The sequence below is a fragment of the Lissotriton vulgaris genome, chromosome 5 (assembly GCF_964263255.1).
Source record: "Lissotriton vulgaris chromosome 5, aLisVul1.2, whole genome shotgun sequence".
Lineage (NCBI taxonomy): Eukaryota > Metazoa > Chordata > Amphibia > Caudata > Salamandridae > Lissotriton > Lissotriton vulgaris.
In genome coordinates, this window is record NC_141693.1 from 181,276,481 (window position 1) to 181,290,831 (window position 14,351).

Below are 14,351 nucleotides of genomic sequence, written 5' to 3' on the forward strand. Positions count from 1 at the left end.
TAGACTGAAACCTGCAGTTGGCAAATGAGCGCCTTATCCAGCAATGGACTTTTAAACATGTATTCAGACTCCTGGGTGTCCAGGACCACAAATTTTGGAATGTCTTGAATCCCAGCCAGATGTCAATCTCTAACCACTTTCTGTTCAGGAAACTCTTGGAAACAGAACTCTTTGAATAGGAGCAGCAATAGAGTGATACCAAATAGATATTCAGTTGACATCTGTCTTCTTCACTTTTGTATCTTTCATAGATCCACATGATTGAATTACTCCCTGATGTCAGGTTGGTTACCTTCCGTAGTCAATGTCAACATGCCACTCACCTAATATAGCAAATAAAATTAGAAAAAAAGTTTCTTGCAGCCACTCCAAATAATGAAGTGGCCTGAACTCTGGTCAGTGGTTTGGAGGGGCATGATTTCTAACCCTCCTCCTCAAAGTCACCAACTGTCAGATTTTCTACCACACGTTATCATGACAACAAGGAATCCTCTGAGCTCTAAACTCTTCACCAGCTGATTATTTTTTGATCTTTTGCTCCTGGTATTTCAGTTATTCTGCAGCAGCAGAAGGTAGGCATATACTGCTTTATTTTGTGAGTAGGACTCACCATCCTTGCTTGCCATCATGGACCTTCTTAATGCATCCTTGCAGGAAGCCATAGTCCCATCTGACTGGAAGCATGCTATGGTGGTCCCTCTCCTAAAAAAAAGTCAATGCCGACCCAGGGTTACTTTCCAATTATCGGCCTATTTCTTTACTACCAGCTTTTTCCAAGATCTTGGAGAAACATATCCACATTCAACTTTCCATCTTTGTCGAAACCAATAAGCTCCTCCATTCATCACAATCTGGCTTTAGAGCTGGTTTTTCTACAGAAACTACTTTACTAGGGGTAGCGGAAAAGCTGCGACGTCACTTGGATACTGGAGATACTGGCGCACTCATTTTATTGGACCTGAGCGCAGCGTTTGACACAATATCTCATACCATACTGGTCAAAACACTTAGATCTTTGGACATCAGTGGTTCTGCCCTGGATTGGTTAATTTTTTATCTAGCCAACCGCCCTTTCAAATATTTTCCTCAACATCCAGTTCCGACTACCACTCCTCACCCCAAGGCTCAATCCATAGCCCCCTTCTCTTTAATCTGTATGTGAGACCCTTAGCAGACTTTGCGGATGAGCCTGGTATGTCTCTGTTTTCCTATGCTGAAGACTCCCAAATCATCTTCTCTCTCTCCATGGAGAGTGAAGCCGGGCATTCTTCCCTTCAGCATGGCCTGGGTAAAATTGCAGTATGGATGCAAAAAAACTACCTTAAGCTCAATGGAGAGAAGACAGAGGTCTTGAGTTTTGGAAAAGATAAAGACCTCTGGGGCCCACAACTTTGGCCCAGTGAAATGGGAGCACTTCCTCAGCCCTCCAGCCAACTCCACAACTTAGGCGTCATTGTTGATGACTCGCTTATGATGCTCCATCAAGCAGTCAAAGTGTCCTGCACCTGGTTTACCATCTTGAAGTGGGTAAAAAAGATTCTCTGGATGCTGCCCGAGTATACAAAAAAAACAGTAGTCCAGGCTATTATTACTTCGAGACTGGACTACGGGAACCTTCTCTACCTTGGTTCCAACAAGGAAGTGACTCATAGACTGCAGATGTTGCAAAACACCACAGCCAGACTACTTTGTAGGGTCCCTAGATTCGCCTCTGTCTCTAGTCATTTGCAGGACCTCCATTGGCTCAGGGTAGAGAACAGAATCAAGTTCAAAGCCCTTAGCTTTATGTTTAAAATCAAAGCAGGAGTCGCCCCTCAATACCTGCAGTCTCAGTCAGCTGGTCAGCTCTTATGTGCCCTCTCTGTGTCTTCGCTCGTCTACCCAAGTGAAATTTTCTGTGCCGACAATCAGATTGTCTTGAATATTTATTTTATTTTATTTTTTTCAATTTGTAGGGCGCAACAGCTACCCAAAAAGGGTTTCCCGGAATGGGAGGTAGATAATTTGCTTATCTTGGTTCCTCTTTGCGGAACACACTTCCTATAGTTATCCAGAACGAAACAGTCTACACGCTATTTTGTAAATCCCTCATGACATGGCTTTTCAATCAGTAAATAAATAAACTGCCTCTCCTTCTTTTTGGTCTTTGTCGGCACTGGGAAACCCTTTTTGGGTAGCTGTTGCGCCTTATAAATGTAATAATAATAATAATAATAGGGTGCTGAGCCCATGGCGATTTGTTTTGTTTGACATCTAGCTACTATGACTGTGTCTTCACCTCAGTCTATTTCATTTTTCAAGCCAAGCTCTGTGTGTAGACTGAGGAACATTTTTTCAGGCGACACTTCTAAAAAGTGCATTTACTGTCTGCATTAGTCTGGACACATTCCCAAAGATGTTACCATCTGTGGGACATTCAGAGTGAAGGCCTTTGATGAGCAGACGGGCACCATTTCTGTGCCTAAAATGCTGACTCTCCAGAATGGTTTTCAGTGAAGAGCGTGACTACAAATCTTCATTCTAAGGCAAAGAGGTGCAAGATGGTAGTGACCATTCTAAGGATTTAGCAACAGGTTCTCTTCTGAGTTGCAGCTGACCACCACCCAAATGCCTTCTTCATCTGCCTTGAAGACGGAGACCTTCGCTTCATTTGATGCTGTATCCGATAAACGCCGACCAAAACAGTCTTCCACTGTGGGTTCATCTCCCTTTGCACAAATTACGAAGACACCATCTCTAATGAACTCATTGCTGACGAGCAAACGTAAACAATCTTTGCATATACCACCATCAAAGATTAGGGTGAAATACCATTAACAGCAATGGTACCATGAAAGAAGTCAATGACATAGATAAATGCTGGATTGTTGACAAAGCATACACAATTGATGATGAGTATCGCTGAATATCATCCATCAATGTAAAGCATCCTTTCAACAAAGATGATCCCATTGATGAAGATGAAGACGTCACATTGACAAAGGCCACATTGTTAACTAGACTGCATCATCAATGAAAAAAAAAGTCTCATCGATGATAATTGAATTGCCAACAATTAACTTGCCATGACTGTCAACGACCGCTTAAATGGCGGTAACTTCATCGATGACCATGGAAACAACACAAGCTTTGCCATATCCCAAACTCCTATTCCAGCAAGGGCACCATTACTATCGCTTGTCTCTCCAGTAAGGATTATGCAAGCTGTCTAAGGAGCCTTTGGATGATACTTTATCTTGACAGAGTGACAGTGAATTTGGTGACCATGCCAATGAAGGAGACAACCTAATCTAGTCAGTTGAGGATCCTAGATGATCTGATTCTCAGGTTGAAGGCCATCATTTTTTGGGCATATTTAACCTACCAAGGGACTCTTAGGAAGAAGAAAGACTTGGTTCTCAGGAATCCAGATGTTATGATGGATGTCAACCTCATATGGAGCCTCTGGACTTCCCATAGGTGCCTACAGTGCAGGTGCAGTTTTATACCACAGGATTGACTACCCTGACAAATCGGAGCACCATTGGATATACTAGAAATATCTTGATTTAAAGGGAGTGCTCCTTACGCCCATCATTTATTCTGATACAGTGCAGGTGCACCTGAAATCCTTGGATTCCATGAAACAGGATTTATTAAAACTGGATACCCCCAGCTAAGCCCGTCATCGCTCAGCAGGCACCCCAAGTGGATTTGCTCCCTCATCCTCAACCAGTGGAGGCAGTGTCATCTAATTTTTGTACTCTCGCCCAAAACAGTGCCTTCTGAAGAGATAGCTCCCTAGCCAGCTGCTGAGCCCATTCCTGATGCAGGTCAGGATACAGCATTTAATGACGATGATGACTCCAGCCAACTACTACTAGATCACATGCATGATGATCAGCAGGATCTGGATAGTTATAGTCTGGCTGAAGATACCAGCCTAGGGATTCTCCACCTGATGGTATTCATAATTTCTATTCACTGATTGATAAGAATCACAAAAGGTCCATCTTCAACACTGTCTGTGTAAAACAATCCTTCTTATTTGACTTTAAGGGGTAATCAAGGTGACCAATAAGGTCTATTCCCATCTTAGATCACCTCTATGAGGAAGGTTTTCCTGTACGAGGTATCCGGCTACAGGCACAGCATTGATACCTTGCCTAGAGAAAATCAGAAGGCCCCAGATTCAGTTCCAGCATGCTTGTTCGATCAAATGAAAACAGATTCAATAATCGCTGCAGCACAACAAAGATGATTACGAATCTAGCTGCGCCTTGTGTTCTCCATACATACCATGATTGCAAGCACTTGGATACAACGAGCAAAAGAATTGGTGTTTTTGTGGTCACTTTAGTGAAAATAGGAAATGCTAGATCTATATTGCCATAATATGACCTGCAGTTTTTGCAGGGCTTTAGACAGAACCTACCAATGGCGTATCATCACTTTTAGATGCAACACCAATTATAGGTGCATGGCTTCATACTTCTAATACTGGGCTTCGCCAAACGGATGTAGGTGCTGGTTTAACATTGAGTGCTTGGTACATAGGACATTCTTTCACCTCAGGGTATTTGTCATGCCATTAAATGAACAGCCCCTGTTTAGAATATATGTGGATGATGCTCTGCGGGCAAAACAATCTGACAGAGAGACAGCCCTTCAGCAGAAATATTACTTATATTAACTGTATCCACCAGCCTTTTGGTCAGAGAGTTTTCTTATCATCCAGGAACATATGTTAATTTTTTTTCCTACGGACAGGGGAAAAACCCTCAATCACAGTCCACACAACGGTATAGAAAAAGCCAGTCAGGAGGAAGACATCAACCAATGGTGTCTTTCCTAGATTCACAGCTCCCGTACTCCTTTCTCTTCCTGAGGCTACCAGCAGACCAGTTAGATGAGCTGTGAAAATCTGACAGTCGGTGACTGCGAGAAGGCTTCTTGGAACACAATGGAAAACATATTGTGTCCATTCCCTCTTCCCTATACCACGTACAATGGCGAATGCAGCCCAGCCAATAGAACCAGCATTTTTTCACCCTAATAAGGTCCAAAGACCTCCTAACCTATCAATAGTTGAAATGTAACCTATGTTGTCTCCATAACCACCACATACCACTGAGACACCCTTAACAGAAATGCACAGACTAAGTCTGAATGAGCAAGTAAAATACTTACTAGCAGGTCGTGGCTGTATATGACATCAAAACACCTCCTGAGCCACAAAAACAAAAATAATTGCTTTCAGGATTGTAATTGACACTAATTTGTAACAGAAAGCCCATGATGTACATATAAGACTGCCGCTATTGTTAGACCTTGAAAAGTCGTCTTTTCTACCCACCTCTGATACTCACAACGCAGCTATCATGACCAGGTACAATTTTGTAGGTAATACTATCTTTCCCAAAGAACCAATCATAGTCGCCATTCCCCTGCCGCCATATTTAAGTCTAGCAGCATCTTGCTAAGGACACTATTACAGCCAAATGTACTCCTTTGCTATGCCATGGTAGACCCACAATTTACTACCCCCACTTCCTCTCTGACAGAGTTTAGAAACTTTCCAGAACCAACAGTAGTCACCAGGCCAACTCTCACTGGTTGCAGAGAACCCCATATTCAGACACTATTCAACACTGCCCACTTCACTATTGACGCATCCACTGCCTATTTCAGTGATCCACAGTACAATTTCTTAATGCATAAAATTGGTCCTCACAATCAGTGTACATGAGGCTGCAAAGCTCTGCATGTAATGCTTCCCTTTTTGTCCTTTGATGAAGTGGACAATATTGAAACCCTTCCTTGACATTTGCAGTGCCCTGGCACCGCATGTTGCCCGCTTCACCCTCTTTAAGACTCAAGACTGGCAGTTTAAAAAAATATTTATAAAATTGGTCTGGTGGGCAGTCTACTAATCCCTCACCAGTGCCTGCACTGGCTTCATTTTATTGGCTACTTTGCTCTCCTTCTTGCTTAACTCTGAACCCACTATCAGTGTTCTGAACGAATAACATGACATGTTGGATCCATAGATTACATCAGATGAAAGTCTCCTAGGTACACATGTTGTAGTTCCAGTGGACAATGCAGATCGGACATTGCTTTTTCCAGGATCTTTGTGAAGGAGCCTCAGGATATTTTCATTTATTAATTTGACAAACTGATATAGTTCTGCATGCCATGAGATCAGCGTTGGAGTGCATTGGACGCTGTAATACTAAAAAGCTTCCAAATACAGAAGCCCTGAAAGTAAAACGCATGGGGGCACTCAGTGTCTTGGCTAATGCAATAGAATTGTTACAGCAAGTCCAAATTGATGACTTATAGGGCTTTCTTGAAGAATGTGACCATCTGGACAGTCCTAAGAATGTAGGAAGGACATTACTCAGGTCGATACCTTGTGGGATGCTCAATATGATTTAACTGGAGCGTATATTTAGATTCATAGGAAAATGCAATGATGATCAGGTATTCAGGACCTGTCTAATAAGAATGTCGAACCTTGTCTGAGCAAGATATTGATGACAATGACAGAACACATTGGCACAACTCATCCTGGACATTCCCCGACACAGCCACATCTCTTCCCACCTGAGAGACCTGCACTGGCTCCCCGTAAACAAGAGGATCACGTTCAGGCTCCTTACCCACGCACACAAAGCTCTCCACGACATGGGCCCCGAATACCTCAACAACCGCCTCAAGTTCTACACACCTACTCGCCAGCTCCGCTTCGCCAGCCTCGCCTTCGCCACCGTCCCACGGATCCGCAGAACCACCACCGGAGGAAGATCCTTCTCCTACCTGGCTGCCAAGACGTGGAACTCTCTCCCCACCCACCTACGTCTGACCCAGGACCATCTCTCCTTCAGGAAGCAACTCAAGACCTGGCTGTTCGAGCAGTAGCAGCATCACCCTATCTCCCCCCCCCCCATCCCCATCCCCAGCGCCTTGAGACCTTTACGGGTGAGTAGCGCGCTCTATAAATGTTCTTGATTGATTGATTGATTGATTGATTTTATAGTGTAAGTAGAACTTTTGACTGTTGTCTAATGACGAGTGGCTCTCCATATACAGGCACCTTTGTTAATGAATAATGGTGATGGCCTCCTGCAACCCTTTTATGTGCTTTCAGAACGGGTTTCTGATTTAGCACAATGTGGAAGGCCTCAAAATGATGAGAGAAAACAAAGGGCTTTGATTATCCTGCTGACCAAAAGGTAACATTATCCTCATCTCTCTTTTATTCCTGTTTCAGAAACACTTCATGGAAATGGCACCAGGAACCATGTGATGCACAGTACCCCAAAGCAGACAATGCACAGAACTCCAAAGGCAGGCTGTCCCCTATGCAGTGGGAGTGACACTAGCAAACGCCCACATATCAAATCAGCACCAGGTGAGAAACATGATGACACTGTTAACATAATGAAAATCCAAATGGATGAAGTTACTAAACGTGAGACCAGAACGCCTTTGTGGGGGCTCAGATGTACATCTGTTATTAGTGTGATTTTTGTGAATGGACTCACAGCCCACATAGCTTCTTCTGCTGTGTGCTGACAGTCAAATCTTTGAAGCTTACAGGTCCCTGTGTGGAGAGTGGCAGGTTTGTGCAGGCAGTGTAGGGTTCACATCTCCTTTCTTGCCAATTGCTCACAGTTCCCTAAGTTGCAAGCACAACAGGGATGTAAAGGTTGTGATGAGGTTCAGATTTCCCTCAGAGAATGTTTGGTTTCTGGTAACAGTGGAAATGTTCACAGTGTCTTTTCTTGAGAGTTAGATATTTGTTCAACAGCTGTGGTTAAGTACATTTGTAGATGTATGATAGGTATGGCCTTGGAAGGTTCCAGCACTGTTGACTATGTCCTGCACAAAGGGGTGTTGCATCCCAAGCAATCTTTTCATCCCCATTTGGGGCTTCTCACTCCAATATTTTCCTTCTGTCTTGTTTGGGTAATGTCTCACTATTGATGATTGAATCTCATCTTTGAAATGTTCATCTGTGTTTCTTTTCACAGTGACGGACAGACAAATGGGTGCTTCATCGTCGCGAAGTTCAGAAGAGACTCCCAAAGCCGCAAAGCCGCAACAAGAGCCACAGTCCGGAGTCTGGGTCATGGCCGGTCCTCCAGCTCCTTCCCCAGTGCCCAGCTATATCCCAGCAGTTCCACTTGTGCCTTACTCAACCTCCATGCCTTACTCGGCCTCTGTAGTGTAAGAAAATATTTCCAAATCTTTTTTCTTTAGTATAGAAGTGTCTATGAGGTGTGTTTGGGATGGGAATGTTTCTCCGAGCACTTGACATACACAGAGACACACACACACACAAGCAGGCACACACGCGCACACACACACACACACACACACCCACACACACACCCACACCCACACACACACACACACACACACACCTCTATCCTCCTAAGACTCCTATCTTTTATCTTTTCTATTGTCATCTTCATGTAAATATTCATCAACACACTCTCTGAACTATGCCGCTCTTTAGTCCCCCTTGCAAATACTAAACAATCAACTGTTCTATGTATAATCTTACATAGCTATTCCACCATCAATAAGCTCATCCACTCACTGTTTCTCCGTCCAAAAATAATCTGTTTTCCCACAGATCGTTTGGTGACTATGCTGGGTGATTTAAATGTATTAGATTACTGAGAGATGAAGGAGTGTGACAGAAAGCAGTAAAGAATGTAGAATTGGGTGGATGACCAATAGTTGGCAAATAAGTATTAATTGAATAAGCAATCAAATTATTAGATTATAGGCAGCTATGTCGATATACATTATTAATACTGTAGAGAGAGGTGGATGAATTATGACTCATAGAGACATATATGTAGAGATCTGAAGAGACTTAAAACATGTATATGTATAACTAGAAATGTAAAAAACAGCAAAATAGAGGGTGAGCTAATCAAATAATTACAGTCATGTTCAAGTATGGACAAGAACGGGGGCATAGCCAGCAAGATGGTAGGGTAGCTGTGCCTGCACTGAGCTCTGACTGGGCCTAACATGATCCTGCAGTAATCCTGGAACACTGACCCACATCAACCCTGTAAATGCCCCATGCATGAACATGTGAGGCAAGATATTACTCCATGCAACACTCTGGTGGCCCTGTAGGTGTCCCAACACAGACAGAGAGGCTGGAGCAGAGATGAGCGCCTCTCCTTGAAATGGCGGCCGCTCTGACTTGCGGCACAGGCCCATCACAGCCACCTTTGAGCCCTCGCTGAGGCTGTGTGCGGGGAAGTAGAGCCTGAATTAGCGGCCCGGCGACTATTGGCACTCCTCCTCCCACCTGAAAGAGGCCGCAGCTCGGGACGTAGATCAGCGTACATGCGGGACGTTGGGCTTGACGGTGTCTGCGAGTAATCCCCACATTTTCAGCCCAACTGCCGTACACCATTGACATGAAGGGAGGCCATGGGGTCTCTGCTGTCTGTGGTGTGAGTGCGGCAGCTGACCCTGTGGGAGCGGAGCTTGGCTTGAGGCCTTGACTGGTGACCTGGGTGATGCTGTCCCTTCAGGCACATAAGTGTATGCATAATGAGGGAGTGGCGGCCGTACGATAGGCCGTGGGAGAACTGTACTCACCTGAACTGAAGAGACGAAACCTGAATGCTGACCGGCGCACCCTCACTCCTGTAGTGCGTTTTTGCCCCAACACGTGGGTGCTGGACCCCTGCTGTAAGAGTGAGGAAAGGCCTGGTGTGCTGAACCGTCTGGGGATTGAGGTCCGCGAAGCATGGTGTTTGCAGTCGCCCCCCTCCCCACCCCACATCAACTGAGGCCCGGCGACAAGGGGGTGCTTGAGAGGACACCAGGGGACAAGGTCACTGCCGTTGCCTGAGCCATCGAGAGATTCGTCACAAGGGGGCATTGACCGTTCAATAGGCCCAAGACTTGCATGACTGCGAAGACATCTAAGAGAGAAGAGAGTGGGCCTTGAGGGGCCTGGACAGTGGTGGCTTCCCAGCTGGAGTCTGCCTCCCCTGCTGCGGTAGGACAGAGAGCCCCCCTAGGTGGGTTTAACTGGACGCTTGACCTGGGCTGAGACTAGTAGCTTCACCATGTACTGAGATTGTGGCATCTTCCGCCTACCCCCTTTCACTGGGCACAAACTCACTTCACCTGCTAGAGGTTGATAAGGGGGGACTGATTCTCTGTGGTGCCCACCCCGTGCAGCCACCAGTGCACCTTCATGTGAAGACCTAAAGTCTTTATGGGAGAGGCATATGACTGGCCCTGCACATATTGGCACAGGAGTGTAAACCATTTGTAGGCCCAAAGTGTAGGGCCTGATATCACTTCTGGAGAACTTAGATTGCCTCTAAATGGTGACCTGGCATAAACAGGGGCCCTGGGGGGAGGGGGAGAAAGTTTGGGGTGGCTTTGAACTCTAACTATGCTGAACTATGGTCGAGCCCTCTCTCTGGCAGTTTATGGTAGCCTGCCATAGTTGGACCCTTTAAAGTCACTTGCGGTGGCTGAATCGCACCCCCACTTCCCCCGCTGCCACTTTAGAGTATCTGGGATAAGGTGATCTGCCAATGCGGATGCAGAGAGGTTGCCTTGCATTTATACACTTGTGCGGATGCCTGTGAGATCTTGGGGAGTCATTTAACCTTTGACCATCCTACGTCCTTTGGTGAAAGATAAAGACTCAAACCAAACCCACCAAGGGAAGATCGACAGACACAGTAGAACAGTAGAAATCTCCCTGGAGTAAGCAGAATTCTCACCCCCAGACAATGTTGCCTAGATGGTGGTGATGCACCAATTTAGAACAACTTTGGAAACAAGAATTGGAGAGCTGGGCACTGAGGTTTCCTTGGTCACACAAGATCTCCAGAAGGTAGCAGACAGAGTGGTGGCAGTGGAGGAAAGAATATCAAAGCTGGAAGACACCACACATACTAAGGGGAAAGACCTGGCTAACATTAAAGCACTCACTAAAGACTTACTGTGGAGAGTTGATGATGCCAAAAAATGCACAAGGCACAACAATGTTAGATTTGTGGGTTTTCCAGAAGGAGTGGCGGCACCAATATGCAAGCTTTTCTGGAGCAATGACTTTGTGATACCTTCACCTCCAGCAGCTTTTCAACCTGCTTTGTGATTGAATGGGCTCATAGGGCCCTCGTTGCTAGGCCAATACTGGGTGCCCCCTCCCCAGAGGGCACTTATTGCATGCTTCCTAAATATCCATGATCGGGACATGATCCTTGGAGAAGCGCGACAATTGGAGCCAATTAAATATGATTCCTCCACAATCATGCTGTTCCTGACTACTCCTGAGAGGTGCAGAGGCAGAGGCATTCGTTCGACACAGTTAAGTCTAACCTCTGGTCAATTCATCTCCAATACATGTTGGGGTTTCCAGCCAAGTTGAAAGTGATCTCTCCGAGCAAAAAACACTGCTTTGAATCTCCGGAGGAGGCATGGATATGGATCGTGAGGAGGTGTCAGGGGGAGCAGTTTAGGGGCATGACAAAAACCTTGGTCCTCGGCCTACAAAGGATGGGCCAGAGCAGGAAGAGCGAGAGATAAATAACGAGAGAGAACTGGCGAAGGGAAGCAGCTGGCGAATGATCCTCAGAATCTGAAAATGGAGAGCTGCAGCCAGAGAATCCACATCTCGGTTCTGGTGAGAGGGAGGGTTCAACTTGCTGGATGTCCAAAGAGGAGCAGGATTGTGGCTCAGATGGGACTACACTAAACTTTGGGGCCGAGATCTGCTGCACAGACTGAACTCCAAATGTTGGTGTATGTAAAACGGCTTGATGGGGCTACAGAACCCCAATAATAGGTGGAATGTTTAGGTCCCCCTGGTTTGCATGGCAAAAGTTGTGAATGTGGCTTATGAGAAGAATCTCTATCACCGTCTCCCCCCTACTATTTCCTCTTTTTCTGGTTCCTTGTAAAGGATTGTGTGGTGAGTGGTGCGACTGACAAAGTGTAAGTGATGTGACTGGACAGTGTGTATGGACTGTGGCTCGTAGGTCAACCGGACTAGGAATTCTCGCTATTCCTCTGGCTCGATCCCAAGGACAGATAGGTGAGTGGTTGTATGAGGTGTATTTCAGTTTAAAGTAGGCCTTTAGTGTTTACGATAACCGGATTAAGGGTAGGGCGTGGGCTACAGACCTCTCGGGCCTGGTCCTCTGATGTATTTGCCTTTGCCAGACATCTGAGTGAATGCATGCAGGGGCGGTTGTTAGGGGTGGGGGCCAGGGATGTTTTAATTGAGTTAGTGTTGTTGGGGTTTATTCTCTGTTTGACAGAAGAAGTAGGAAGGGCTACTGACTTGATGCAATATGCAATTTATTGTTTTGACAGGGACTGACATACTACAATACAGATATGGCACATGCTTCTGAACTAGACCCAACAGGTTGCTTTGACCTTCTGTGGACTGTCAATGGGCAAGGCACCAAAATCAATCGTGGGCTTGTTGCAACCTGCATTAGGCCCTCGAAACTGGACGTGGTACTCCTGCAAGAGACCCACTTGAGGGGGGACCCACTTTCATTTCCTTGCCTGAGGGGCTTATACCACACTAGCACATGCAGGCTTTACCTTGGGTTCCCGGGGAGTGGCAATTTTGGTCCGAAAGTCTCCTCCCCCCCTTTCCAGATCCAGGGATCGTGGGTAGACCCTAATGGAACATATGTCGCAGTCCAGACCCTTTGGGGAAGAAAGGATGTTCGACTCATCGTTGTCTTATCGCTGCACCACGCTTTTAGCAACTCATCCTAGACAGGGTAATGGGCATATTGTTAGAGGGAGAATAATCGCTGCATATCCTAGGGGGAGACTTCAATGATGTTATGTCCCCCTATTTAGACAGGTCTGGAACTGCTGCAAATACCCTCAAGGAAATGCTGCTGGCCCAGTTTGCCGCTACACTGGAGCTCTCGTACCTATGGCGCAGCCGCCACCAAGTAGTTGGCGGCTATCCTTATTGCTCAGGGATGCACAGAATATTTTCATCATTGGGTAAATATTCATTCTGGTGGGTGAGGAGGAGGTGATCCAGTGGGCAGAATACCTAGGGGATTGTCTGACCACTCCTTGCTCTGCATCTCCCTGGGGCTGAGATCCAGCAGTACTGGATTGGAATGGAAATTGAATACATGGGAGCTACTGGATGAGTCTGTCTCACGCGAACTTTGAGTTGATCCCAAACTTTATTTCCCAGAAAATAGGGACTCCGTGACCTCTGCGGTAATACTATGGGAGGCTTTTAAGACCGTGTTAAGAGGCAGGGCCCAGAATATCATAGCGTTCAAGAAAAAGAAAGCCATGAAGGAGGTAGAAGGACTTGAATTGAAGCTGACACATGCAGAGCGCAAATGCAGCTTCGCCATACCCCCTAATTACGAGGAAAATAGAGGCCATGCGCAATTCAGTATTGCGCTCTGGTGCATAACTAGGCACGTAACCAGATCTTGGCCACCCAGCACCACCTCTATGACACCAGAGATAAGCTGGAAAGCTTTTAGCATGCCTTGACTGACAGGAGGTTGAGGGCCGATGGGTACACCAATAGTAGGCGCAGATGGTACAACCTATTCAACAGACAAAGTGATATCAGAGGAACTTGCAAGCTATTATGAGGCCCTGTAAAATGAACGTCCACTAGCTGCACACAGGGCCGGACTGGCCATAACAGGCACCGGGCAATCCCCCGGTGTGCGGCATGGGTAGGGGCCGGTTTTGGGCCCCTGGGGGCCGTTTTTGTTACAAAATTGGCCCTGTACCAAAATCGTCCGAAAACTGGCCCCGGCAAAGAGCTCGGCGGCCGGACGGGGGTTGGGGGGGCGATCCAGCACTTTGCCAGGGCCGGTTGTGGTTCCCAGTCTGGCCCTGGCTCCACAGCCAAAAATCGTGGAGTATTTAAAAATGTTGGCGGTGTAGACCCTCCCTGCAGAGGATCACAATGTCCTCACGGAAATCTTCCTTACTGAAGCTATAGCAAAAATAAATGCGAGCAAGAAACAAGAACCCAGTGGCTTCTCAGTGGAATTCTTTAAAAGAAATGCGACTATATTGCCTCCACATCTGCTTAAAATGTATTTGGGGCCCGTGGGGAGGCTATACTCCCACCAGACCTGTGCAAAGTCACGATAGTGGTGATACATAAGTCAGCAAAATCGGCCAGCTGCGGGTCCTATTGCCTGATCTTGTTGCTTAGCATAGAGACCAAGATACAGGCTACAAAATTAGCTATGAGGTTCGTAAGCGTTCTTTTCCCCTTACTCATAAAGATCAATCTGTCTTTATGCCCTGATGTTCAACCAGGTGTAACCTTTGTAGGTTCCATA

General features: G+C 46.1%; 1 protein-coding gene across 6 annotated transcripts in view; it reads left to right on the forward strand.

Moving 5' to 3' along the window:
- AKNA (AT-hook transcription factor) overlaps positions 1-14,351 on the forward strand; it is a 282,106-nt gene that overhangs the window by 239,549 nt on the left and 28,206 nt on the right. For all 6 annotated transcript variants that reach the window (XM_086921106.1, XM_086921112.1, XM_086921108.1 and 3 more), the window contains 2 exons: positions 7,256-7,396; positions 8,019-8,214. In XM_086921106.1, coding sequence (XP_086777232.1) covers positions 7,256-7,396; positions 8,019-8,214 — 337 coding nt within the window. The remainder of the gene's footprint in view (positions 1-7,255; positions 7,397-8,018; positions 8,215-14,351) is intronic.